The sequence below is a fragment of the Phalacrocorax carbo genome, chromosome Z (assembly GCF_963921805.1).
Source record: "Phalacrocorax carbo chromosome Z, bPhaCar2.1, whole genome shotgun sequence".
In the NCBI taxonomy this organism is placed as follows: domain Eukaryota; kingdom Metazoa; phylum Chordata; class Aves; order Suliformes; family Phalacrocoracidae; genus Phalacrocorax; species Phalacrocorax carbo.
The window spans coordinates 37,156,350-37,171,887 of NC_087548.1; the positions used below are offsets into that span (position 1 = coordinate 37,156,350).

Below are 15,538 nucleotides of genomic sequence, written 5' to 3' on the forward strand. Positions count from 1 at the left end.
CAGTTCCTCCTTATAGTGACAGGTGAAACATCCGGGAAATAGCCTTCTCCAAGTTTTAATTCCCCTTACCACCCAGACAGTGCGTTTCAGTTTTGGTTGGCAGGAGTCAAGACTGGTGATTTTGATAGGTCTGGAGCAGGGCAGTTGTACAATAACCCAGTTTTACAAAGCTGCTGATGTTGCCTGAGAACACCAAAAAGTGGGAGCTTTCTTGATTTGCTTCATGATGAAAAGCAGACTGGAGGGCTAAAAGCATTTTCAAACCATTTCCAGCTGTTTTGCAGATATTCAAATTCTCTTTTGGCAGCTTCATACAATGACCAGATGTTAAAAATCTTTTCTCCACAAACACCAAATGTTTCAAGAATTTAGAGTTAAATTGCTTTACTGTGGGAATCCACAGAAGAGTTTTCCCTTGTCTTTCTGTAAGCTATGAGATTTCCTGAAAAGAACTTGTCACTTTGTAGTTTATTATAACGCGGGACCAGTCATTACTATGTGCTTTCCTCCCTTTTCTCTCCACTCCAGTTTGAACATGTGAAGGTCAATGAGTCCACTACAGTCCAGACTCATGGGTAGAAACTCTCCGATTTTAATCCAAGGATCTCCAGAGCAGTGATTCACGCAGGGGTATATCATTTCAGGGTCAATGAGAGACAGGATTAAAATCACGGAAGCAAATTTTGCTAGAGGTTAAAGCCAGGTACCAATATTGCTTTAACATCACTTCTGGTGACATAAACATTTTCAAACGGAAAAAGAAAAAGCAGTTTGACAAAACCAAAGTAGCCGTGCATCTAATTGAAATGATGAGGCAGGTATAGCATAGAAGTAACGCTTCACACCATGCAAGAAGAGGCTAAGAATATAATTACCCAGAGTACTATCAGTCTTGACATATAGAGAGCTATCATTAAAAATTTTGCCTCCTTTTCTAATTGTTGTGTGGTAAGTCAGTTAGAAAACAATGGCAAATTTTATCTCATTGTATTAGAGGTTAGAGTAACACAATAATTTGTTATTAATAACCATATGCATTGTGTATTTGCTTGGGGTAATATGCACAATACCTTGTGCTGCGTCAGGTTTTTGTGATGTTGGTAGTAAAAAGTGTCTTCAGCTACCAGAACTTGTTATTCACTGCTAGAAAACAACTTTATTTAACTATTGCCTATGCATTTTGGAAATTTCTCTTGTGAAAGGTGATTAAGTTATTTTAGTACATTTATGAGTAAAGCTTGAAATTATCCTTTTACATGAAAGAAGCAAATTTTCACTCCCTGTGGAATTCCAGTTAAGTACTGGATTATCCTTGCCAGTTACCTCGTCCTTATTTTGTAGATCATTATGGGCTATATTTTTCCCCATGGCATCATACTCAGCTAAGACAATGAGAGAGGCCTGAATAAATGTTAGACCTAACCTCTGTGCATTATACTATAATATTCCTTCTACCTACCTAGCTTTAAAAAGAAAATCAAGTCCTACATGATTCTATAAAACTCAGTCTCCAAGCCAGAAGACTGTTATCTAATTACAGTAACGAACATGTCACTGGCTCAGTAGCTCAGCGGTTCAATGACCTTCTCAGTAGTATATCAGGTCCCTGTTGCCCAGGTGTAGTGACTAACTTTCCCAAAACACAGAGATAATAAATAGTCTACCTACTCTACCCCCACCTCTAGAAAGAATTCCTTTCGTTCATTTAATATTAGTGGCATTTTGATCTCCACTATATAATCCTCTAACACTTTAAAACTAGTGACTCAGTCTTGCTGGTGATGAGGCTCCTGCAGATATTGCGGAAGTGATCTACATACTCCAGCGAATGACATTTCTATCCCCCTTTCTCAACAAGAGGGTAGACTGGCAACAGCTGAAAACTTGGCAGTCACTGATATCTCTTTCACTTGTATGGAGGGAAGAAATAGCAGCAGGAAGGGAGTATTACTTGAGGAGTGCATTGAAGTGTGAAATAAGGCTCCTACTGACGGGTGGTGGAGGGACTAGAGGGATTGGTCAGCAGCCCTCCCCTGGCAAAAACTCTTCCCTCACACTAAGGTCCTTTTCTTCAACCCTCAGTATGTTCTTGAATATGATTTCCAGATACTTAGAAAAAACAAACTGTTTCCTAATACCTGATACAATTTTAAAAGAACACACTTGCATGGTTCATACCTATAGCTAATTACAATTCAGTCAAAAGAGAAGATTAGAATACTTCGTAGTAAGCTTGTGATTGATAAGCTTGAATAGGTTAGGATAACCTCAGTATTGGAGCAAGTCTGCAGATCTGCTGCGTTCATCATGCTTACTGCTTTTATTATTATTAAATGGAGAGGGATATGTTCTTGGTTCAATGCATTCTTGGTTATTAACCATTTGCCCATAAATCATGATAGCACAAGCTGCAAAATGCACACTAAAAGGAATGTATTGAGATTTCCTTGATATATCATAGGCTCTTGGCTAATGACATGACAACATTTTATTTGACCTAAGATGTATTTAAGATTGAACTGCTGAAGAGGAGAGGTCATAAATCTACACAGCAGAAATAGAAATGTAGTTTTAATGCTGCTGGAGGAGAGTAAGGTAAGGCAGAAAATGACTGCACACTTAATCTTCAAAGCCTGCAGAGCTGCAGTAAGTGCTCAAAAGCTCAATAGTCACTGCCTGGCACTATGCACTTTATTTCACCAGCAGTCTTATAAAAGGGGACTTTTATAACTATCTTTTACCTCCTTTAAGTGACTTTTCTGTGTTCACAGTGTAATGGACCTTGCATTGGACCACGACTGGCTGTACAGCACAGACAGATATTTTGCCAGACAAAAGACGGGACTTCTCTGCCGTTGGATCAATGCAGTGCCTTACCAAGGTAGGACAGAAATCTGCTCTATCTGAAACTACTACCCTTTGTGGAGATGTTGAATGGACTTGGGACTTAACTGTAATTTTTGGGTTTCCCCTATGTAATAAAAATATCATCCTGCAACCCACACATATGGTACAAATCTCACCAGGCTTGAGCCTAGGCTTCACTATTTGTTCCAACACTAGTTGGTCAACAACTGCAAAGTCTTCTAGGCATGCCAAATCCTGACTGAAAGGCTGTGCTATCTCTTCTTAAGCTGCCAGTCTCCTCTGTTATTTACACAAAATCACTAACTGGTGAAAAAAAGGGACTCCACAGCTTTTGTTTTCCTGCGGATAAACTCCACTGTCAACATCATAAATATATATTCACTTTATATGAGACTCAGGTATATAAATCGTGCCTGATCATGATTGAAAATTAATACAGTAGGTCTTTGGCTCCCACTTATGAATTTTCATTTTCTGTGTGACAAATAGGTGGCAACTAAGTGTGCCTATGCATCTTCTGTGAGACTGCATTGAAGGGAAAAGGGTTTCAGAGAATTGATTTTGTTCCCACTGTCTGTAAAGCCATAAAAAAGTTACAAAGCCCTGCTGGATCTTATTGGTTGCATCTTTTTAGTGGACCAATGGATTGGCCCTTCATGAAGAGGACATTTCGGCCAAATCCTCAAACACTTCAAATGGCCATTTAGCTCCAGTAGTACTACACCAGTGCGTTCCCACTGAGGGCCCGACCCCTGAGTGCAGTTACAGACAGCCTTTCAGTGCACTGGAGTTAACCCCACTTGCACCCGTTGAAGATCTGGCACATACAGTACTCTGAGCGAATTACATTTGGCATATGCAAGGCTTGCTGTCCCCAGAGTCTGCAATACATCCAGAGCACTGTGTGCTTGCTTCCTGAGCAGCATAGTGATGGGTCACCTCTTCCTCCCTCCTGCCCACAGGCCTTTGAGCACCCAGAACTGCTGGACTGACATATGCGGTGTGCACTGGAGGGTCAGCCTGTGGACTGTCTGCACAGCAACATGCGGAAACTACGGCTTCCAGTCCCGGCACGTGGACTGCGTGCATGTCCGCACCAACAAGCCTGTGCTGGAGCATCATTGTTCCTGGAGGCCGCGGCCAGCAAACTGGCAACGCTGCAACATCACGCCCTGTGAAAACAGTATGTTGCTGAGCGAAGGGGAGGCAGTGTGGCACAGGGGGAAGGAAAGAAGGCAGAGCCATCTCTTAGAAATGCAACACTGGACCTTGCAGCAGGGTGTCCTGGGGAACTTCCAGCCTGAACATGTGCAAAAGTCAGTGTCCAACACTCAGCAACCCAGGGAGAATGGTGCCTGTTGCTGTTTGGTGGCAATCGTATTAACACTTGGATTGCCTGTCCTTGCTAACAGCATGTCAAATAGCTGATGCAGCCTCAACTTGCCTTTAATGGTACAAGCAGGAAGAAAAACACTAATGACAGTCTGCTGGCTATACTAATATGCAGTAACTCTAAATCCAGTGGGTAGATTGATGATGGGAATTCCTGGAGTGGAGGCTGCTTGCTTTTGGGTGACAAGCAACTAATTGGGCCTGCCAAAGGGCTAGAAAAGTTACAAATACTGAAAAAAACAACAAAAAACCCACACAAACAAAAAAAACCAAATAACATTTTGAAGCGCCTCTTTGGAAACAATGCTCCGCTATGGCAATGTCCACTTGAGAAACACCAGGCAGCACAAGTTTAAATCACCATATTGTCATTTGCCCCAGCTCCCACTTCATGTGCTCATTTTGATGGGCAGATCCCATCCTCTAGAATGCAAGCCTGTTGTTGTGCAATCATCACAGAAGCAGCAGCAGAACCTGCCTGAGCTTGCCAACAGCCACACCAGCTCTCACACTCCCTCTCAGTAAAGGCAAAGCGGACTCCGTAGGTCCAAGCTCATAAGCTGAGTTTGGAGTGCCCTAATGGAAGGGGAAGAGATGAGGAAGCCTACAGATACAAAGCAAGACCTTTACTGCGCCTCCAGCCTCTTCCTGCTGTACGGAAATGTCCCACATCTAGACAACAGCGGGATTATTTGGCACAGACATTACTGTAGAGGGCTGTAAACTGCTCTGTGATCATCCCTCTTCCAGCCTTAGCATGGTAATTGGAAGTCTCTCAGGTAACAACACACCCATGGTCTTACAGGGATACTGGAGTTTTCCAGTCTGGAGCTCAAAAGCAGGAGGCTGCAGACATTAAAAACTGTCCAAATTATACCAGTACCTCAGTGCTAGGAGAGTTTAAAACGTGTCTTAACATCTTCACCTTGGGCTGTATTCTGTAACACACATGTGAAAAGGAAAACACAACACCCGAGCAGCGGGGGTGGCACTCCTACACACTGTCTCTTCAACTGCAAAAGGTTGGCCAAAGTGCCTCTGAGCTATTCTTGTTTCCAGTTTTATTTACCGCTTCAGCTTTGGTTTAACAATTGTTATGAAGCTCTAGAGCTCCCTAAATTGCTGGCAGGCAACTAACTGACAGTGTTGGATCAGCCTCAGAAGCCCTCTCCCCAGAGTCCAAAAGCAAAGACTGCCCACCACATTCTCCTCTGAGCCTTTGGCTGCATGATGTCCCCACTCACTCTTTGCAGCAAGTCAAGCTTATGCCCACAGTGAGAACAAAGCTCATGCCCACACAAAGCTGTCTTTGTCCCTGCTTCGGCCATCCCATGAATTGTTCTCAGGTAAGAAATCCTTCTTTCATTGCTTCATCTCTCTTTCTCCTTTTTGCTTCCCCTTCGGCAGTGGAGTGCAGAGACACTACAAGATACTGTGAGAAAGTGAAGCAGCTCAAACTCTGCCAGCTCACCCAGTTCAAGTCACGCTGCTGTGGGACGTGTGGAAAAGCTTGAAGACAAAAGCAGTGAAAGTGGAGGAACAAGGGGATCACAGCCTTTGCTTCACTGAGGCAAGGACTTTTACAGAAAAGAGAAATGGAATGGATTTTTTTCATTTTATTTATTTCCCTTTTTAAAAAAAGACTTTTTACCGAAACATTTTTGTAAAGGGACTTGACAAGATTTCCCTCCTATGAACTCAGGAGGCAGAATGCAGCAAAACACAGTCATGAGGGTAGACCATACTACCATATGCCACCAGCAATGTGCTTGAGAGGGAGAAGTGGGGCTGCCCCATAATCCATGTACGTGCCAGGGGATACACCAAGAGACAGATGGGGAAGCAGGTCAGAGTTAAAACCTAGCATCATATTGGACCACCACAATAAGAAACAAATAATCAAAGAGCTTGACAGTTCATGTAGCACTGGAGAAAAAAAAGGCCAAACTAAACATTCAGTTATGCAATATACAGATATCTCATCTACCTTAGACTACTTTGAGATATATGATTTTGCTTTACAAACCTGTTTGTTACCTCCAAGACTGGATTCCTTTTTTCCTTAGTAAACCCCTCTCTCCTTCTTATACCAGGCCTTCAGATGATTTCAGCGGGATATCCTCTTGATCTTTGAGAATCTGGTGTCTCGGGAATTTGAACAATAGTGTGTAATGTGAATGAGTCTAAAACACACATGAAAATATTCCCGGGCTGTGCCTGTGAGGCAGGACTGGGGGGTAGGAGTGTTGCCCTCAGCACAGAGGTGAAGTGATGAGCTTAATTGTTATCCAGGAGAAGGAGAGAAAGTATGATCTGCTGTTGACAGACTGTAGCATAAACCTGCAAATGCTGTCCTGTACAGAGCACAGGCAGGAAAGGGAGAAATTGTCTGTGGTAACAGGAGGTACTTCGCGTACCCATCCTACTAACTGTTATTTGGAAAAAAGAGGAGTACCAGTTCCCAGAGTCCAGGTGCTTTCAGACCTGGGGTTTTGGAAAGGAACTTGAGGAAGTGGGTTTGCCTATCCTGCTAACATGAAATTTCTCTCCTGGCAGCCAAGACTTTTGGGCAAGTAGTAGGAAAGAGAATTATTCTGATTTCTTGTAGTTATTTCTACTCAATAGAAACAGAATGGATTCAGCATCAGCCCCGGAGGACTAATGCCAATAATTTTTAAGAAATCTGTCCTCTCCAGCTGCCTCCCACAACAAAACAGATGCTATAAAGCAGCACATTTTTTAGCCCATGTATAACACCCTGAAGATACAATATAAGAAGTAAAGCTCAAAAATCAAACCCACAGCATGACTTTGCATGTTGTCTGTGAGTCTTTCCGCCTGGCCAGCTACAGTGCTAATTCAGCCAGTGAAGAGCTTCATCTTTTTAGTTCCTGGACACTCTCTGTTCTACTCAGAATAGGGCCGTAAAATTAGAGGAAACCTGCAAAGTAAGGGGTTTGAGCATTGTGAAATTTAAAGGAGAGCTGTTTGAATCTGAGGCTTTGCTTCACGACCATCTCTAAATTAAAGGCTTGGCTGTGCCTTTCCTGTCATCCCCAGTGGGGCTCACGCCTTGTGGTATGTTAATGAAATGTTGTTCAAGGACTGCTGTGTTACAGCTTCCATGATGTGGATTTTTCACGCAAAACTGGAAGTCCACTTGTGAGGTCAGTGCCAGGTTTATGACATTAAATAGTCTCAAGTTGGGTTACTTTAAAACATATATGGCAGTGATCACTCTTACTACGAATGGGTCTTCAAGAAATAAGTGTTGCTAAGCATCAGTGTAACTTTTTATTTAAAAAAATAATGTCTTTTCTATGTATGTAAATGTATATCTTCTCTGTATATTTATTAGTATCTCTTGTACAAAAAGTGCAATATTAATAATTGTACATTATTTTCTCCAGATAAAATTATTTTGGGTATTTTTTAAATCTCCCCAGAATTTTGTTCCTCTAAAGTCAACAGTAATAGTGTATTTCTGTTAATTTTAGTAGCATTTGCATTTAATTGGGGATCTGCTTCACTGTGCACAGAGTGCTTTATAAGCTATGACATGAGGGAGGGAGGGATGATGTTTTTAACATATACAATGATAATTATTCAAGGAATGAAGGGCAATTCTTTAACAACAATAATAATGATGATGTTGTGGTGGCTATTTCTGGGACAGTTGTTAACAGAAAGCAATACAAGGAAATATTTTTATTTGTTTAATAGCAAAACGTATTCAGATGATCACATGTTGAATAGTAGCTGTGTAATTGTGCATAGGATAAACTCAAAATATCAGACCTGGAGGGGCCACTGTGTTGTCTCTGCACAGTGTGGATTTAATTTCACGTGTCTGTCCTCTGAATTGTGACTTGGCAGCATCTCGGTTAAGATAAGGATTGCTGAATATTTTATGAAAGGACACCTTCTCTAAAAAGAAATCAAAAGAGCAAACTTGTATTAATAGAACTTTTTGTACAAGTAATGCAGGTTATTTATTTGCCTACTCCTGCTTGATGTGTTGTTTATTAATCTCAAAAACAAAAGACAAAGACGCAAAGCTGTTGGAGTACTCTGTCCTTATTCTGTATTATGATAACAGCACACAGTTGTTACACAAAGTACACATGACCTACCTGCCTTGGGGAAAGAGGACGTTGTAACTTTTTTTAAAAGTCTTAAGCTATTAAGATGCTGCACCCTGTCTTGGAGATCTGTTTTTATTCTTCTTTTTCCTTGCTTTATTATTTTTTGCTAGTATCTTGACTATATTGCTCTTGCAGAAGCATAAAATCACCACTGTTGGTCCTAGGATCATGGAAATCGATAAAAGTATACTCCTTTTTTTCCTATGCAGCAATGCTTAAACACATCTTGTGACTTCCCTCAGCAACCTCTGTCATGAAGCAACCCTTCTTACCTCAGTCTTTCCTTATAGGTTGCTGCCACCTTCAGTAATGGAGTTTGTGACTCCTTGAAGCATCAGGAGTATACGTAGAAGGAATCGTGGTAATGATCAAAATTCTGGGAGGAGGAAAAAGAAGAAAAGAAATTAATAACGCAAAAGCATTTTCTCTTAATGAAGACAAAATCAAGTTTTGAAAACTAAGATGGTTCTGCTGTTGCCCTTTTCTGACAAATTATATAATGTGTCTTTTAAAAGGGAACAGTGATTTTGCTCTGATTTATGGACAATTTCCTTTGTATGATGTTCCTGCATATGCTTTTTAGACACCTACACTGCAGGTAAATAATACTTCGCACATACAGAAAGACATACAGAGATGCAAGCCAAAGACCACACCAAAGACTTCCAAGCAATAGTACTGAAGACAATAGGAATTTTGAGTAAAACAAGTATAGAAGCTGGTGTTGATATAAATGAACAGCAGGCCAGCTTACATTCTCAAGAGAATAATTATTCTCTTTTTATGTGTATGGCTCTAGTAACCACTGAAGTCAAAAAGCTCTCAAAACCTTCAAAGCAAGCTTCTAGTTTTGTTCTCCCGACTAGTTTTCTTCAAGGAGGAAAACCAGTTCTGCAACAAATAGAAAAATGCAGTCCTGAAAGGTTCCCCACAGGAGACCTATTCCTGCCACCTATTATGTGGCAAGGTAAGTTTAGCTAAACTACTCCAGGCATGTATGTCTGCATACATGCTCTTAAGATCATAGAACCCATAGGCAGAGTTTCCAAAAAAACCTTTAGCTAGAAATTTTTTTCCTACTATCTGGTCATAGTCATATGGACTGCAATTGAAGCTTTTTTCTTTTTAAGTTATGATCCTTTTTTGCAAGTTCCCTATCAAACAAAAATGTAATGATCATTTTACTACCTGCTTGGAGTCCAAACACGGGTTCATAAATAAATTTGATTACTCTATATCAGCATAAGCTGACACCTCTATTTGTAGAAAAAGATGAACAAGTGCTTCTTCTCTTCCAGATTTTCAGGACTGTAGAAGTCCTCATAAATTCTTAATAGCAGCTCTCAGCGAGTCACTGTTCATTTCAGCTATTAATTGAGCGAATTAACAATTCATTAATTATGTAATTTTTAACACAGAAGCTTTCAAACTGTTATGAACGTCAGATTTTCTCACAGACTACTATTGTACACAGATGGGAAATTCAGAACTGCTATGCTAACTACGGCTCTGCATATTAGCTGCAGTTCAGGAGTCATCGATTTAACCATTCCCTTCATCGTCTTGTTTAAAGGTATATATATTTATCAGTAGTGTTATGTGTTAACACTCAACTTCTTTTTGTGGAAATGAAACCAAAGAAGATGAGAAATACTTTAGTTTTGTCCCCTCCCTCAATTTTTTGCAATCAGATATCCTTTTTCTACCTATCTTACACACTTCTCACACTGAAAGCATGTTGGTTTTCACCTACATTGATTTTCATGACCTCCACCCTACGTGTCCCCTCCAGTCAATCAGAATCAAATCTAAAATCTGGTCATAGTCATTTTAATCAAAGTTTGTTATGATATTCTAATTAAGGCATTTCAATAATAGGCAATTGAACATGTTATTTATCCAGAATTATAGGGGAAAGAGCATGTCTTAACATCTCCTTTTCTGATTACAATTCTTATTTCTATCCTCCACTGCCTTTTCACAGAGATAGAGTTTACTTGCTCCATTCTCAACTTCAAAAAGTGAAGCCATGAACAAAACTAGTGGGCTGGTGAAAACAGGGAATACAGAGACAAACATACCATTTCCTATTTAAAAGAGTTACCCTATTCCTTCCCTGCTGAATTCAGCCCAAAACATCTGTGGGACAGACACGCAGTCAGATGGAGAAGTGACAATCTTGTTGCTCCAAAGCAGTATTTCCCCACAAAAGCATCAAATTACTGCTTCCAATGTGAGAAAGAGGCAGAGACAGACACTGGTACAGTATGGGAAGAGGGTTTTCATAAAATCATAAAATCATTAAAATTGGAAAAGACCTCTAGGATCATCAAGTCCAACAGCACCATGCCTTCTAAACCATGTTCCCACGTGCCGCATCTACACAGTTTTTGAACGTCTCCAGGGATGGTCACTCCACCACCTCTCTGGGCAGACAGTTCTAATGCCTGACAACTCTTCCATTGAATAAATTTTTCCTAATATCCAATTCCGAAACATACCCTGACACATAAGAAGAATTAGCATTGTCTTATTTCTACCAATGGAAGCAAAAACAAGACTAGGGTGACTCCACAGAGGCTGCCAAAGGAGACTATTCAATCCAGTGGCTCCTGAATTCTGGATCCATCGGTATCTGGACCATATGCCTTCAGGTTATGCTTCCTACCTTAGCACTATACAAGAAAAGCACAGCAATACAGACTTTTTACCAATAACCAAGTATAATGAGAGGTATGCAAAAGGAGGAACCAAGATCAATTACCATTTGTTCAGTAGGCAAAGGACACTGATGTGGATACCAGCAAGCTCGTGCTGTCTTAGCCTCTGCCTCCAAGCTGGCTAAAGACATCCTGTGCTCTCCTTCCAACCAGAAGGGGTATCCAGAACAGTCCAATAATAATAATGATGTGGCCGTTGCTACTTGAAAGCCACACAGTCTAAACCAGAAGTCATGCTGTATAACCATGCTTTAACAGCACATATATCCCTCAAATGTTAGAGGCAGGCAGAAACCTCTGCAAAATGAGAAGCAGGATTCTCACAAAAATTTTCTGTGAAAGCTTAGATTCATAGAAACATAGAATCATTAAGGTTGGAAAAGACCTCTAGGATCATCAAGTCCAACTGTCAGCCCAGCACCACCATGCCTCCTAAACCATGTCCCCAAGTGCCACGTCTACATGGTTTTTGAGCGCCTCCAGGGATGGTGACTTCACCACCTCTCTTGGGCAGCCTCTTCCAATGCCTGACCACTCTTTCAGTGAAGAAATTTCTCCTAATATCCAATCAAAACCTACCCTGACACAGCTTGAAGCCACTCCCTCTTGTTCTAATACCAGTAACTTGGGAGAAGAGACCAACACCCACCTCACTACAGCCTCCTGTCAGGTAGTTGTAGAGAGGGATGAGGTCTCCCCTCAGCCTCCTCTTCTGCAGACTAAACAACCCCAGCTCTCTCAACCTCTCCTCATAAGGCTTGATCTCCAGACCCTTCACCAGCTTCGTTGCCCTTTTTTGGATGTGCTCCAGCACCTCAATGCCTTTCTTGTACTGAGGGGCCCAAAACTAAACACAGTATCCAAGGTGTGGCCTCACCAGTGCCAAGTACTGGTGGTACTGGTGGTACAAGAGGCACACTCACTTCCCTACTCCTGCTGCCTACACTATTTCTGATACAAGCCAGGATGCTGTTGGCCTTCCTGGCCACATGGGCACGCTGCTGGCTCATGTTCAGCTGCCTGTCAACCAACGGCCCCAGATCCTTTTCTGCTGGGCAGCTTTCCAGCCACTCTTCCCCAAGCCTGTAGCGTTGCATGAGGTTGTTGTGACCCAAGTGCAGAACCCAGCACTTGGCCTTGTTAAACCTCATACAGTTGGCCTCGGCCCATCGATCCAGCCTGCCCAGGTCCGTCTGCAGAGCCTTCCTTCCCTCAAGCAGATCAACATGCCCACCCAGCTTGGTGTCATCTGCAAACTTACTGAGGGTGCACTTGATCATCCAGGTCATTGATAAAGGTATTTAATAAGACTGGCCCCAAAACTGAGCCCTGGGGAGCATCGCTTGTGACCGGCCGCCAACTGGATTTAGCTCCGTTCATCACAACTCGCTGGGCTCCACCGTCCAGCCAGCTTTTACCCGGCAAAGAGTAGTACACCTGTCTAAGCCAGCTTGTCTAGGAGAATGCTGTGGGTGACAGTGTCAAGGGCTTTACTAAAATCCAGGAAGGCAACATCCACAGCCTTTCCTTCATTCACGAGGTGGGTCACCTGGTCATAGAAGGAGATCAGGTTGATCAGGCAGGACCTGCTTTTCATGAAGCCATGCTGGCTGGGCCTGATCCCCTGGTTGTCATGCACATGCCTCGTGAGCTAACTCAAGATGTTTTGCTCCATAATCTTCTCCAGCACTGAGGTCAGGCCAACAGGCCTGTAGTTCCCTGGATCCTCCTTCCGGCCCTTCTTGTAGAAGGGCATCACATCGGCAAGTCTCCAGTCATCTGGGACCTCCCCTGTTAACCAGGACTGCTGATAAATGATGGAGTGTGGCTTGGCAGGCATTTCTGCCTGCTCCCTCAGTACTCTCAGGTGGATCAAAGTGGCCCCATAGGCTTGTGAGTGTCTGGGTGGCTCAGCAGGTCATAAAGTGCTTCCTGCAGTATAGTGATACAAAAATTCACGGATACTATCTTTCAAAGTCCAAACCTCCCCGTAAGAGGAAGCGGAGTATCCAGAAAGTTCCCGAAATAAAACTCAATAGCAACAAAGTCACTATTAAGCAGGCATCCTTTATTACAGCGCTGGGCAGCACTGGGGATTGATCCACCATAAGTGCTCCAGTGATTCAGTAAACTTCCAAAGATTATATACCATAAAGTCATACATATTAATAAGATTCACGAGGATTCATTAACATATGTAAAAGCTCAAGCTGCATGCATAGTTGTCCTTTTAGTGGTCTTTGGGAGTCCTCCAGTGGTCTCCGATGGTCTTCCTCACCTATCCGCTGGTTGAACTTTGGGTTTCCTTTGCCCATATATAATCATTGAATGAACTCCTCGGTCCTTTAGCCTTGGGGTTTATTTAAACTAGTTCCTCGAGTGCTTATCTCGGCACTGATGTCCTGAGTCTCTGTTATCAATGAATTTAATCCTGTCTGGCACCAAGTTGCATTCTTCAAAACCCTGAAACTATCGGCACTGATGTCCTGAGTCTCTGTTATCAATGAATTTACGACCTTATTCACTATCTTTTTAATCCTGTCTGGCACCAAGCTGCATTCTTCAAAACCCTGAAACTATCTTTGCAAGGGAGGAAACCACAAGAGAACAAGGATGCTTACAATAAGGACTAAGGACAACAAGGACTGTCAGGGGTTTAGTTCTTTCAATAGCACATTTATTCTGCTCTTTGTCCCTGTCGTCCAGCTCAGGTTGCTGAATAACCTGGGAATAACTGACCTGACTATTAAAGACTGAGGCATACAAAACATTAAGTACCTCAATCTTTTCCTCACCATTGGTGGCCATGTTCCCCTACCTCGAATCCAATACAGGACGTAGATTCTTCTTGTCTGTCTTTGTTGTTAATGTATTTGTAAAAGCTTTTTTGTAATCTCTTACAACAGTATCATGATCGAGTTCTAGCTGGGCTTTTGCCTTTCTAATTTCCTCTCTGCATGACCTAACTAGCTCCCTGTACTCTTCTTGAGTTGTCTGCTTCTTCTTCCAAAAAGTTGTAAACTCTCTGGTTTTTTTCCTGAGTCCCAGCAAAAACTCCCTGTTCAGCCAGGCTGGTCATCTTCCCCACCAGTTCGTCTTACAGCACTTGAGGACAGCCTGCTCCTGCACCTTTAAGATGTCTTTCTCAAAGAATGCCCAGCCTTCCTGGACCCTTCAGCCCTTCAGGACTGCCTCCCAAGGGTATCTCCCAACCAATGCCCTGAACAGACCAAAGTCTGCCCTCCAGAAGTCCATGGTAGTGGTTATCTGACCCCCACCCTCACTTCACCAGGAATCTAGAACTCTTATCATTTTTTGGTCGCTAAGCCCAAGATGGCCTCGGACTGCCACATCTTCCACCAGTCCTTCTTTTTTTTAAACAGCAGGTCAAGAGAGGCACCTCCCCTGGTAGGCTCACTTACCAGCTTTATCAGGGAGTTATCTTCCACACATTCCAGGAACCTCCTAGACTGTTTCCTCTCTGCAGTGTTGTATTTCCAGAAGCCATTTCCAGAAGTTGAAGTTCCCCATGAGAACAAGGACTAGCAATTGTGAGACTTCTGCCAGCCACTTGTAGAATGCTTGATCTAACTCTGCATCCTGGTTGTGTGGTCTGTAACAGACTCCCAGCAGTATACGTGCTTTGGTGGTCTTCCCCTTCATCCTTACCCATAAGCACTCGACCTTATAATCACAATTGCTAAACTCTACAACCAAAACACTCCCTAACATACAGAGACAGCCCACCACCAATCCTTCCTTGCCTTCTCAAGAGCTTATAGCCATCCACTGCAGCACTTCAATCATGAGAGACATTCCACCACATCTCTGTGATGGCAACTAAGTCATAGCTATCCCACTGCACAGTGGCTTACAGCTCCTCCTGTTTGCATGCATTGGTGTAGATGCACTTGAGCTGGGCTATAAGTTTCACCCCACAGCGTTGGCATGCCACCCCTAGGCTCCTCTCTAGCAAAGCTGGTTATATCCCCTTCCCCTTTGAACCTAGTTTAAAGCCCTCTCAATGAGCCGTGCCAATTCATGAGCAAGAATCCTTTTCCCCCTTTGAGAGAGCTGAGCTCTGTTTATTGCCAGCAGGCCCAGTGCTGTGTAAACCTCCCCATGATCAAAAGAACCAAAATTCCACCATTTTGTATTGGGATCAGCCAAAAGCAAACCCTGCTTAGAAAGTTTGTTATGGAAGTTTCCCATCCCAGTGAACCCAGACTGCAATTCTTTGCCCAAATATCTCCTTCCAACAGTGATAACATGGCTCCGTCAGGGAGATCGTATTCATGCCCCAGGAAAGTCCTTTTTTTGTCATGCCGAAAGGTTTTGCTTTTTCATACATAAAGTTCAGCTGCCCCCAGAGTACTATACCCAGGATCAATATTGCTTTCCTCTGTGATATGA

The 15,538-nt window shown here is 42.6% G+C and overlaps 2 protein-coding genes across 2 annotated transcripts in view; both read left to right on the forward strand.

Moving 5' to 3' along the window:
• The window catches only part of ADAMTSL1 (ADAMTS like 1), a 254,998-nt gene extending 247,414 nt beyond the window's left edge, over positions 1 to 7,584 (forward strand). The window contains exons 28-30 of the mRNA XM_064439545.1: positions 2,772 to 2,881; positions 3,831 to 4,051; positions 5,668 to 7,584. Of these exons, the coding sequence (XP_064295615.1) occupies positions 2,772 to 2,881; positions 3,831 to 4,051; positions 5,668 to 5,774 (438 nt within the window). The 3' untranslated portion in view covers positions 5,775 to 7,584. The remainder of the gene's footprint in view (positions 1 to 2,771; positions 2,882 to 3,830; positions 4,052 to 5,667) is intronic.
• Positions 1 to 15,538, forward strand: part of DENND4C (DENN domain containing 4C) — a 390,193-nt gene that overhangs the window by 181,958 nt on the left and 192,697 nt on the right. The gene's annotated exons all lie outside the window — the stretch shown is intronic.